The 12,633-nt window shown below is 61.7% G+C and overlaps 1 protein-coding gene across 1 annotated transcript in view; it reads right to left on the reverse strand.

Moving 5' to 3' along the window:
- Window positions 1–206: 206 nt before the first annotated feature.
- TMEM132D (transmembrane protein 132D) overlaps window positions 207–12,633 on the reverse strand; it is a gene marked incomplete at both ends in the record, with an annotated part of 85,525 nt that continues 73,098 nt past the window's right edge. Inside the window, 5 exons of the mRNA XM_081122785.1 lie at window positions 207–1,391; window positions 1,637–1,828; window positions 2,679–2,952; window positions 3,513–3,718; window positions 8,018–8,161. Coding sequence (XP_080978911.1) covers window positions 207–1,391; window positions 1,637–1,828; window positions 2,679–2,952; window positions 3,513–3,718; window positions 8,018–8,161 — 2,001 coding nt within the window. The remainder of the gene's footprint in view (window positions 1,392–1,636; window positions 1,829–2,678; window positions 2,953–3,512; window positions 3,719–8,017; window positions 8,162–12,633) is intronic.

Below are 12,633 nucleotides of genomic sequence, written 5' to 3' on the forward strand. Positions count from 1 at the left end.
GATGAACGCCTGGCCGTGGACACCGGACATCGGAGTGCACGTGTCCACGCCGCCTCGGGCCGTGGGCTGAGCCAGGGTTGTCTCCTGGGGCTCTGCTGAGAACATCACCTGTGTCTTGTCCTGTCATTTTACTCCTCCCCCAGGGCCACCGGTCCCCAAATTAAAGGCGAAAGGTGAGTGAGAACCACTGTCCACGCACATGTGGCCTACGCGTCTCCACAGAGCCTGTCCACGTAGCCGTGTGGGTCCCAGCGCTCACCCGGGGCCAGGCCCGGGCAGACCCAGCCCACGTCTCCCTCACCACCCCTCACCGGGGCATGCGCCTCGGGGCCCCTGTCCTCCGGGGAGAGGGTGCTGAAGGTGGTGAACGTCACCCTTCTCCTCCTGGAGGTGGGGGACGTGGACGGCTCGCTCTCTGGATCGTCCCCGGCGCCGACCGTGGGTCCTGGAGACGCGAACAGCTGCCCGTTGACGCTGCTCTGGGAGTTGGTGCTGAGCAAATACTTTCCCTCCTCCAGGTCCAGGCCCCCGTCCAAGGCCGTGACCCGCTCGTCCTGCGAGGCCACGAAGGGGACGTGGTTCTCCAACAGCTCCGCCCGGTGGCTCAGCCCCACCCAGTCGTGGGAGTGGCTCAGCCCTTCCTGCTCCGCGAAGGGCGCCTGCTTGCGCCGGTACCTCAAGGCAAAGGTGACGCAGTTGAGGAGGAAGACCAGGATGGCCAGGCAGAAGACCCCCAGCAGGGCGTACATGCCGATCTCCAGGTCGCTCAGCCCCCTGGGGGCCTGCGTCGGGTCGCTCTGGTCCACGTCGCCCCCACGCCCCGGGAGCTCCGCCTGGGCCGGGAGGCTGGGGAGGCCGGTGGGGACGGTCTGCAGGCTGCCGACACCCACCGGGAGGCTCTCCCGGCCCCGGTTCTTCCTGAAGGCCGACCTCTCTGTCGTGGCCACGCTCCCTCCCACGGTGCCCACGGAGGCGCTACTGAGCACGTGGCCCCCCGGACCGCCCCACTCCTGCGAGGGCCTGTGGGGTGTCCTGTCACCGCCGTGACTCTCCAGGTGAGCACCGGCCCCCGCGTGCCGGCTGTCGCTGGTGTTGGGGTGGGCGTCGCCCTGGCCGAAGCTCACCCTGAGGGTGGCGGTCCCCACGGCCAGCACGCTCTTGCGCTTGGACTTCTGGCAGGACTCGCTGATGACCATTTCTACCCTCACCAGGGCGCCCTGCCCTTCGGACTCCGCGGCGATGACCGGCCACTTGGAGTCCGGGTCCTGGTGGACGGAGACCACCCTCTCGTCCAGGGAGGTGGCCACCAGGGAGAAGTCTCCGGTGGCGTAGATGTCCAGGGGCGTGACGGAGCCGTCGCTGAACTGCACCCAGCAGCTGAGGGCTGCTTCCTGTGGGGAAAGCAAGTCCGTGAACCTGTGCCCCGCACGCAGTGAGCGCCACGTCTCAGTCACAGGCACGTGGACAAGTCACAGGACAACTAAGCAGAAGCTTTCAGCCACGTGGCAATAAGAGGCGAGCAGAGCTAAGGGTATGGAGAAAATGAATGCTCACAATGATGTGGAACCGAAGGAAGCAATGGCAATGTTGAAATGACAATGACGGCAGGGGACCCCGCGCCGTCCAGCCTCTGTACCTGTCGCGGCCTCTGCAGAAGCTCCTGAGCCACGGCCGTGGCGAAAATGGCCCTGTTGCTCCCGGGGCTGAGCTGCAGGGACAGCAGCAGCCCGGCCACCACCTGCACCCCCAGGTCCGTGACGGTCACCTTCTCGTCCAGCACCGTGACGGTCTTTTCAGCCAGGATGGCGTCCGACAGGGGTGACAGGATCTGGAAGCAGAAGCGGCATGGCAGAGGACACCTTCTGCGGCCCCAGCGGTCACTCTGACAGCGCGGAGGACGCCCCGCGGAACAGCTGGGACAGACGGGCGTGCGTGTCTCGCTCGCGCCTCCTTCCGAAACGCGCACCTGCTGTGAGAGCGCCTGCGGCTTTCAGGTAACGGCGGGGAGGTGGAGGGGTGGACGGGGGCCCGGCCCCTCCCCGCCCCGGCCCGAGAGGAGGGAGGATCGTTCACCCGTCCGAGCGCGGACTTTACGGCTCTCCCGCGGCGTGGCTCGTCTCCGCGAGTATTAGTGAGGTTTTGTTTAAAATTATTTTACATAAGTGTGTTGTTAAAGTCTTCCCAGCATCAGAGAGCAATGGGTTCAACGTGCTGGTTCAAGGCCGATGCGTCTCTCACACCTGCCAGCCAGCTGTGGGTGCCACGGAGCCCCCAGTGTGCCACGGGAGCCGCCAGTGTGCCACGGGAGCCCACACAGGAGCCCACACACCACATTCTGGGGCGCACTGAGCAGCAACGCTCGAGCTGAGTCCTTGTGAGTCCCCCCAGGGTGACACCCTGATCTCCTTTCTGCCCTGGTCAGCCTGACCACCTGGAGGTGGCGCTCGCTCAGGGGGCGTGCTCAGCTCGGCTTCGGGTTCTGGCATCAACACCAGGGCAGCTATGAGTCGATGGCAGGAATTTGGGCCTTTCCACGGGTTAGTCGGCTGTGGAGGCTGCAGGCCCTCGTCTACGGGCCAGGTATGTTTTGTTGGACATAAACAGTCCTTTAGGAATCCAGGGGATTCGTGGCCGTCCCTTAGAAGAGAGGAGCGTCCTTGCCTTTGGGGACGTCTTACCTGGATGGTGGTCATCCCGAGCTCCTGGCCCACCAGGACCTGTCCCCCTCGCAGCTGGGCGATCCGGGGCTCCTCCACCTGCATGAAGTCCTTCACCAGCTCCGTGATGTCCACCTGCCAGTCAGAGCCCAGCAGGTGGGCCAGGTGGCCCCCAGGGTCAGCTGATTCGGCCACAAACTGAGTCAAGACGCGCACCATGGCGTGCTGGTACTGGAGGGCGCAGCCCCGGCCCCGCCTCTCACCGTCTTCGTCTTCCTCGCTGTCCCCAGTGGGCCTGGCAAAGGGTCAGCTCAGGTTAGTGGACACTGAGGTGCTGTGAGCAGCCCCACGGAGAGGCCCAGGTGCCTAGACCCTGGGTGTGGCCAAAGCCAGTGAGCAACTGGGGCCCTCAGGTCACCCGTGTGGGGGGAGACCTGCCAAGGACCACGAGGTCCTTCCCCACGAGCCTCGGGCCACAGGGCAGCTCCAGTCAACAGGTCTCCTCGGCTGCGCGATCAGGTCGAGGCCATGCACACACAGTAGGTAGACTTAACCCCGGGACGTCTGTGGGAATTACTGGGAAAGAGGAGAGGTACTTTCTGTGGAGCTGAGAGGCCAGGACAAAGGTCTGGATCCTCAGGAGAGGAGCCTGAGGGATGTAGCCGCCATGAAGCCGCCATGAAGCCGCCACGAAGCCGCCACGAAGCCGCCCAAAGCCGGGAGCGGGAGGCCCCGCCCGTGGCGGATGCCGAGCCTCCGGAGGCAGCCACGCCTCACGTTGCCAACCCCGCCGGTGCCCCTCAGCCCACGCACACTGACTTGCGGTCCTGATGGGGTCCCGACGGGCACACCCACCTGTTGTTGGGGGTGATGGGCACCCGCCAGCCCTTGACCTGGTTGAGCTCGGCGTCCGAGACCTCGATGTGCAGCGGGAGCCGGGGGGCCCACACGGTCATCTCCAGGGGGGCGCTCAGGTGCTGGTAGGTGAAGCTCACCACCGCGTCCACCTGGCCCTTCATCTCCTTCCCGTTGACAAAGACGTAGTCGCACCTGTCGGACACCTGTGGGGAGACAGGCAGGAGGCCCGGAGCTCCCACCGTGGCCCACGGCCCACGGCCAGCCAGGGAAAGCGTTTCTGTGGCCCAGGTCCTGAGGTCTTTCCTGCCATGGGGCATGGCTGGGCCCAGCTCCAGGGAAGACAGGCCAGCCCCCCAAGATCGGCCAGGCCCCCAGTGCATCCTGGGCGGGAAGGACGGTTGAGATGAGCCAGTGGGCGGGACGTCCCCTCCAGGCCCGGACACCACCGTCTCCTCCACCCCCCGGTCACTGTGCTCATTCGAGGGTTAGACCTTCCAACCCCCCGGAGATGAACCGGGAACTGCACGGTGTCGGGGGGCCGAGGAGACCTGCTCCTTCCCTCTGGTTAAAACACGACCAAGTGAACACGTGGAGATGATTTATTAACTCCCACTTCACAGTGCCGAGGGCGGAAGGAGCCATTCGTCACAACCCCCGGGCCCCTCGGTCGGACCCGTGACGGGGCCACGGCTGGTGTTTCCGACCCTGATGCTCACAGCCGGGTACTTATGTGGATTTAATGCCATTTCCTTTTTTTCTGCGTAAAAGCCACATGCGTGTAAATCTTATTTAAATATCACCAACACTCGAGGGGAAATTTATGTTCTCATGTTTTCCTCTCTCCTTTTTAAGAGCTAGAGCTGAGGATATTATAACCCGGCCCCTCCCCTGCGTAACTGTGGCCTAAAGGATTATTTATTTGCATCCATTTCTCAATCCAGGTGTCGCCTCTTCGAAATTAGTTTTTATCCCGGACTAAATAATAAATAACGTTAACAACATTGGCGACAGGGGAAGGGGTGGCTACAACGGATCATGCGCTGTGCCCACGGCCCTGCTCAGCACCTCGCGCCCCAGCCCAGAGTCCCCCCGGGAGTCGGGTGGGGAGGCCCCGCGACCCCATTTTCCAGATGACAAACTGAGACACGGTGTCCCTTCCCCACCAGGGACGTGTCACGTGGGCTAATGAATGGGAGGTGACTTTACCTACCTCCGTGGTGCCTGTTAAGAGCCGTGGTGGGGCCTGAGGCCCGTGTGCTCACAGATGGTCCACCAGGAGGTCAGAGTCCAGACCCCTCGGTCTCCCGCAGCCCCGGCTGCTCTTGCCACCCCCTCCCCCCACCTTTTAGCCACTGTTCCGACTCCTCTGCCGCCCAGGACCCCACGGAGAAGCCACCGTGTGGCCTGTTCCCTCTCGGGGGTGTGGAGGCCGCCACGGTCACTGGGCTTTCACCAAGAAGCGCTTCGCGTGTGAACATCCGACACTGGGCTTCTCTCTCCTGCTGCCGGGCGTGGGGCCATCTCCAGCTCGTGGGGATCACAAGCAAAGCCGCTCCGGGCATCTCGGGACAGGACTCGATGCCACGAGCCCTCGCGGTTCCCAGGCAGAGCCGCTGGATCTTTAAATAGACACGTTTTGCCCCCGCACCCCGAAGGGCTCGGCCCCTCCCTCTGGGACACACTCAGCTTCCCGTCGGAGGGGAATTCTCCACAAGCTGTTAGTGTAATTACGTGTCCCCGTCTCGCGCACGAGCCTACGAGGGAGTCGAGGGACACGGGGCGTCTGCCTCTGGGATGAAGCCGCCCCGACGTGGTTTATTAGTGATGTTTCGCGCCTTCCTAGCCGCTCCCACTGAGCGGTGATGACCCACCAGACACCGTGGGACGTGTTCCGAGACGGGGCGCCTCCGGGAGATCACGCACGGTGATGCCTGAGGAATCTACACCCACCGCCACCCCCGGCGCCATCTCCTAAGGGAGGCCGGCGTGAGCAGGGGTCTCGGACGACGCGGCCAGGGGAGTCGTCCCCACAATCCCCAACCCGGCCACGTGTGCTCCTGACTGACCCTCAGGCACAAATACAGCGGCCTTCTGTTTACGGTACGGTCCTTTCTAAACTATCTGGTAAATTTTCCAGTTTAATTTGGGGGCCTCACACCCAGATGTCTGCAGAGGGCAAATCTACATAAACAGGTGGGTCAGGTGTGAACCAGGAAGCCTCCCCCCCCCCCCCCCCCCGGGCAGAAGGGCAGCCGTGGGGCCACCGCGCCTGAAAAACGGGGTCAGCGAGCCAGGCACCCGCTGTGCGTGAGCAGCCGCAAATCCTATTTTAACGTGACTTTAAAAAATATATATTTGCATTGATTTCAGAGAGAGAGGAAGGGAGAGGGGGAGAGAGAGAAACATCCGTGATGAGAGTCACTGATCGGCTGCCCCCGACTGGGGATCGAGCCTGAAACCCCGGCACGTGCCCCGACCGGGAATCGAACCCCAATCGCCTGGATCCCAGGTCGATGCTCAGCCGCCGGCTGGGCTGGATGTAAATTTTAACGTATCAATCCCAGAATTTTAAATCTTGGCCCCTATCGAACCACATTAAGGCCACACACCACCCAAGGACCTTGAACTTGAAACCTCGGACTTAGAACAACGGCTGACTTCATGGTATTTTTTTAAATTTTGGGAACAGAGAAGAAAGAAAATGCAAGAAAGTGCTGGGACTTTTTTTTTTTTTTTTTTACCTCTGAACTGGCAATAAAAACAAACATCAAAAACAACTGGACAGACAGGGTCTCCTCCCACTGCCATCGTCCGTCGCCCGGAGGCCGCCCCTCCCCCAGCCGCCGCGGGTCCCTAATTGCAGCGCCCAGGCCAGCGACCCCACCTCCCTGCTCCTCACAAAGGACTTTCCCCGCGACCGACGCAGATGACATCCAGCCCTCGCCCAGGCTCTGCAGCGGAATTTTTTTTTTCTCCCCGATATCGCGTGAGCCCAGCCGTGGGCCTTCAGAAGCACCCGCCCCCGGCAGGTCAGGAAAACCAAGCGGGGGGTGGGGGGGGACTGAATTCCCCAAGACTTTCTCCTCCTACCGCTTTCTAAAACAGCCAGGCTCTTAGCGAAGGGTGAAAATAACAGCCATATTCACAGGGATAAAATGACAACTTCAGCGTTCACAGAAAACTGCAAAGTCACGACGGTTCTTGGAAAAACGCATTTTCTCTGTTGTTGAAAGTGCAGGCATTAGCTGGGGACATCGTCGGCTTTCTCTACGGCTGGGACTGCGGTTTCCTAAGGGGGACACTCCCGCCACGGGGAAGGGGCTCACTAAGGACATTCGGCGCATTTCACTCTCACCCCTGGCTTTCCCAGTGGCAGCTTTGCTGAGATGTAATCCACGTACTGTAACGAAACCCTTCGAAAGTGCGCAATGAAGGGGTTTTAAATGTGTTCACAGAGTTTTAATGTGATTTTCATCACCCCAGAGCGAAACCCCGCACCAGCCAGCGGCCGCTCGGCCCCCGGCCCCAGCCCCTGGCGACCTCTGACCTGCTCCTGTCCGTGGATTTGCGACTCACACACGTGGACTCACAGCCGGCGGCCTCCTGTGTCTGGCTCCTTCACGTGGCGGTGTGTTCCCGAGGCCCGCCCGTGCCCTAACGCCCGTGAGCTAACTCGGGGTCCTCTAACCTGGGCACCACGGACGCCTGGGCTGGGCGACTCCTCAGCGGCACCCTCCTGCTCGGTGCTGTGATTTGCACTCGTGCCAGTGCTCGGTCCCAGCACCTTCCCCTCCCGCGTCTCCATTTCCTCCCGGCCCCCCGGCTCGGTAATGTCATTTTCGGAGCGAGGTTAGGAGGCTGTCGCTTCACATTTATGGATCGAGACATAAACGCGACAATTCCTTTACTCCTACGAAGGTGCGCAGGGCCTCATGTGCTGATTGAGTCTCTAGGAAGGACGCTCGCTCCTACTTAACGGACGGTCCCCGCCCCGCCAACGGCCCTGGGTTTTAACACCCGGCACGTGCCGAGGCCGTGTCCGCATCGCTCGGGTTCTGGGGTAAGTTTAAGTTGTGGCTCCATTTCCATCACGGCCGGTGTGACAAAGCTGGGTCACTGGGCCGTGACACCCCTCTGGGCCATGGAATCTCCCCAGGGAGCAGCCACACACCGGTCAGTGTAGTCCTGGCTCCCCACCTGCCCCTCCCTGCCTGGCAGCGGGGGGCAGTAACCCCCATCAGGGTGCTGGTCCCCCCGTTCCACCTTAGCCTCCCCGGGGCTGGGGAGACGCCCAAGGCACCAAACACTCAAGGCCGGGTCATCCCAGACCAGCCCCCTCTCTGGGCAATTTCTCTTTCGCTTCGCCTTCTACCTCCCGACACAGCGGCTGGATAAGCAGACCCGACGGGGTGACCCGGGGCACTCAGAGGCCCCGGCCGGCCGACGCACTCGGACGCTGACACGACAGCGGGTTCCCGCGGGGATAGGGAGGTGTCACTTGCCTTGATGACGTCTTCATCAGATGACCTGCACTCCACCGACTGCAGCAGGTCTGTCACGGTGCCGCCTTCCTCCACGGAGACCAGCTTCACTGGGACGGCCACAGTCTTCCCCGTGAGGACCGCGGTGTTCAGGATCTCCGCCTCCTGGAAGACCAAGCACACGGCCATCATGTCCCTCCCCTGGACGGCCGCCTTCCCGGCCTCCCCGAGGGCCTCCTGCCCTTCATGCAGCTCCGTGCCAACCCCAGGAGGCACGTGCCATCACTCGGGCCTCCTCCAGGTACCGTCCCAGGATTCCTGTGGGTCCTGAGTGGATGGGGGCTGGGAGGTCATACGAGCCCATTTTTCAGATGGAGAAAACTGAGACCCAAGACCAGAAGTGGGTCTCACCTGTCTCTGCAGGAACTGTCTCCTCTAATCGCAAGATCAAAGTCCCCACATAACCCACAGCCTCTGAATGACGAGACCTCCGAGTTCTAGCCCCTCCCAGGATGTGCCTTCAGCTTTTCCAGTTCCCCCTCCCCCTGGCCCTGGAGGAGCCTCAACCCTGCTGTGAAGTGGAGCCCCGGGAACGCCATTTGTGGCCTGATGTTTCCCAGGCCCCTTGCAGTTTGGGTAGAAACGTGTGGACACGAGACTATTCGGGTCAGTGTTGTTCCCATCACCTGCCCTGGAGACGGGGGAGGCTGTATGTTCTGTTTGGCATGGCTACAAGGAGGTGGGGCCCTGCTGGCCCGGTCACCTGAGTCACTGTGTGGACAAAGCTGCCTGCTGACCACATAGGGTGCAAAGCAGGAGTAAGAAGCGCACCTTCCTCATCTTAAGGCAAAGAGACTTTGGGGCTACTCGTTACTGCACTGCACCCTCACCTGTCCTGACTAACACACATCACCTGTTATTTAAAAATTTAAAAAAATTCATTGAATTGCGGACTATGCCTCAAGCCTAAGCAGACTGCGCAGGTATGAACCCTCCACATGTCCTCCTCGTGCTAGGGGCCGGCCTTTCACTACCCCCCCCTTGGTTCCTGCTGTCCTGAGCGTGGGCAGACCCCGCCCGCGTCGGCGTGGACACCTGGCCTCGCTCCTCCTCAGTGTGGTTTCCTCAGTCTCCTCAATCCACGCCCTACAGAGATCAATAACCTAATAAGCAGGATGAGTCACCCCCTCCCCTGGTCCCCCAGCCCCCAACCTGCACCCCTGGTAAATGACAAGCCCTCGGCTGACGGTGCGTGTCCCATTCACGCCACATTAAACGGAATAGCGGCCAGTGGCCACGGGGACACCGCATCTCATCAGCAATCGCCCTGTCTCCCTGTCAATACCCCGTGTGCTTCTTTTAACAAGTGGGGGCCCGCTGGCGCCCGCACTGCGAACACATTTACAAACCGCTCTGTGTTTCCAAGTACGTCAGCCCCCGGAATTAATGGCTGTCGCACGGCCTGGAGAATTACTGCATTTCGGCAGCCACGCCAGGTACAATAAAACGGTTCCTCCACCCGCCGGGACGCAGCAGGATGTCACGCGGCACAGTCCCCGGAGGCTGGCCGGAGCTCGCCCCCCCCATTTAGACCGTCTTCCGGAAGCTCCTGAGACACAGCCAGTGACGGTGGGGCTTTAGTCTCTCTCATGTGAATTAAAAACCTTATCAAGGTCACACGGCCTCCCTGCTACAATGCTGCGTTTGTGAAAGGGGGGGTCGTCAGTGCCACACAAGGTCGTCCCGCCCCCCGACCCCTCCACGACGTCCACCTGCCAGCTGGAGCCCAGCAGGTGGGCCGGGTGACTCTCTCCTGGCAGATCGCCACCTCCCACGCCCAGGCCCCTTCGGGAGAAAGGGGGGGGGGGGTTTGAACTCCTGCCTCGTGGTCTGCGCTCCCCAGCCAGGCGAGCATTTCCTGGGCCCCCAATCCATTTCTGCGGGTCACCCCAGCACCCGCCGCCTGGGGGTAGAGCGGCCTGCAGGAGCCTCCCTGCGTGGTCCATAACTAATTCCCGGTCTTACTGAGCCTCAAGTCGCAGAATTAAGAAGGAAGTGACAGCTGCTTAATTAACTCCTTAAGCTGATTAGAGGGCTGCAGACAGCCCCTCGCGAGGAACCTGTAACCTGGGGAGGACCCAGGACCATGTTTATTTTAGTTTTTAAATTTAGTTTTCCTCGTGATTTTCCAAATTCAGTGAGTAGCTCACCCGGTTAACCGAGCATTCCCGACGCCCTCAAGGACGTGGTCAAATACGGATCTTTACTGACCACACTAGCTGCCCCAGAAGGCGCCAGGCCAACAGCACAGACAGCTAAGAAACACGCGCCAAGAAAAGGAAAAACGAACCGACTGGGAGTTTCTCAAAAAGCCCTTTACGGCCCTGGCTGGTTTGGCTCAGCGGTTAGAGCGTCGGCCGGTGGACTGGAGGGTCCCGGGTTCGATTCCGGCCAAGGACATGGGCTCGAACCCTAACCCACTGGGTTGTAGGCTCGATCCCCAGCCCGGGTCCAGGCGCCTGCGGGAGGCGCGTGTCCGTCTCTCTCACACCGACGTTTCTCTCCCCCCCCCTCCCTTCCACTCTCTCTCTGAAAAGGCGATGGAAAAAAATACCCCCTGGTGAGCATGAACAAAAATAAAAATACTGGTTATTCATTACTTGTGGCTGGAACTAAAGTGCGCACATTTTCTTAGCAAGCCTCTCCTCCCGTGGGAAACACAGGCCCAATGCTCCTTGCCCCCGACGAGGGACGAGGGACGAGGGACGAGCGACAGCGCCCTGCGTGAGTCCTGCCTGCGGGGAGGGGCCTCTGCCTGCCCTGAGCGTCTGCTCCTCGGCACCCGCCCCGCCTGCCTGTCGCCTCCCCTGCGCGGCTGCCCCGTCTCCCTGTCACCGCGCAGACGGCGTGTCCCGCTGTCAAAGCAACGGCGCTGTCCCCAGGCCCGAGCAGCCTGAAGTTTCACGTACGTGAAAGTGAGAAGTTCACCCGATGGGCACAGAACCCGGGCAGGGGAAGAGCCCCAGCGAAGGGCTGCTCCGGGTCGCCTGGGCCAACGGCGTGGAGCTAAAAGTGGCCGTGGCCTCGGGGTCGCGCCCCCCAGAGGAGCCGCGGGAGGCGGGGAGCCCTCCTGACCCCGAGGCCACGGGGACCTCAGCGGCCGTGCCCAGCGGCTGCGGGCCGAGCTGATTATCGATGCCGGCGGCGGGTCCAGGGCAGCGCAGAGTCCAGAAGTCACCCGCGGGTTGGCCCCGAATCCATGAGGAGCCTTTTCCTTCTGCCCCAGGCGACGTCTTAATTAATGCTGTCCTCGGGCCGACGCCGGGTGGGCGTGCGCGCCTCGAGTTCACGCCGCTTAGGGAGGGGGGCATGCCGTTCAGATGGCTCTCGCAGGCGGGCAGCGCCCCCCGGGGGGTTAAACCGGCCGCAGCCACCCCTGCGGTGACACCCGCCCCGGGACGCGTGGCCATGGACGTGCCTGGCGGGTCTGTCCTCTGGCTCGTGGCGGCGGGGTGACGGGGTGACACCTTTCAGAGAAACAAGTCAGCAATTTTTATTTTTTTGTTAACCCGCACCTGAGGACATATTTTTCCCATTAATTTTTTAAGAGAGAGTGGGAGGGAGCCCAGAGCTGACTGCTGGTGGCACCTGCGGCTATGACGTCAGCGCGTCAACCACGCCACGCCCAGCCCAGAGCTGACTGCAGGGGAAACGCACAGCTCTGACGTCAGCACGTCACCTTCGCCACGCCCAGCCCAGAGCTGACTGCCGGTGGCACCTGCGGCTATGACGTCAGCACGCCACGTGCGTCACGCAGGGCTCCCCGGGACCTCCTTCCTCTCAGGTTCTCCCGAGTCGGCAGGGAATCTGCGCGGGGCCGGGTTCTCTCTGATGTTTCGTTCACACCGGAAGCTCCACCCGCCACCCGTGGGTGCCCGTGGGTGCCTCCAGCGTCCGCATTCACTGGCTGGAACTGGGAAATCCTGTCGTCTTCATAAGGCCCCGAGCGCAAAGCGGCCGCCCCGGGTGCGCCCTTGCCCAGTTCAGCGCGGGGCCGGGGGGCGCGGGGCCGGGGGGCGCGGGGCTGCACTGGCCGGCCCGGCGCCCGGCGCCCCCACGGTTCTCTCTGGTTCTATTAATGAAGCTGGACTTTGGCAGGAACGTTCCAGCGGCCGTGCGGCCGCGACGGCATCGCCTCAGATGAGTTCAGCTGGCCCGAGGGGTGCTGGTCAGCCCGCTCCCGGACCCTGGAGTCGGGCGTGGGCACAAAATGTAGGTTCTGCTAAACCTGAGGCCAAATACGACTTAGGAGAGAGTGAGCATGAAGAATTCGTAAAACGATGCCAGAAAAAAACAAAAAAACCCACCACATTCCAGCCTCTTTAAGGCCATGCAGAAGGGATGCTAAGAAATTAGAGAATTAAAATTAAAATAAGGGAACTAAAGCAAGACTCAAGGAACATGCCACCGGTCATTTGCAAATCAGCGGAGGTTTGCAAATGCGGAATCCAAGAAGCCATAATGAAGCGACACGACCTGTCTTATGATAAGATTCTTGGAGGCGACGCCGGAGCTTCTGATGCCCCCTCTCCGCGGGCTCGGGGGCAGCTGCTGAACAGCTCAGCTCTTCAGGCTGG

This window comes from Miniopterus schreibersii (genome assembly GCF_964146895.1).
Source record: "Miniopterus schreibersii genome assembly, chromosome: 20".
Lineage (NCBI taxonomy): Eukaryota > Metazoa > Chordata > Mammalia > Chiroptera > Miniopteridae > Miniopterus > Miniopterus schreibersii.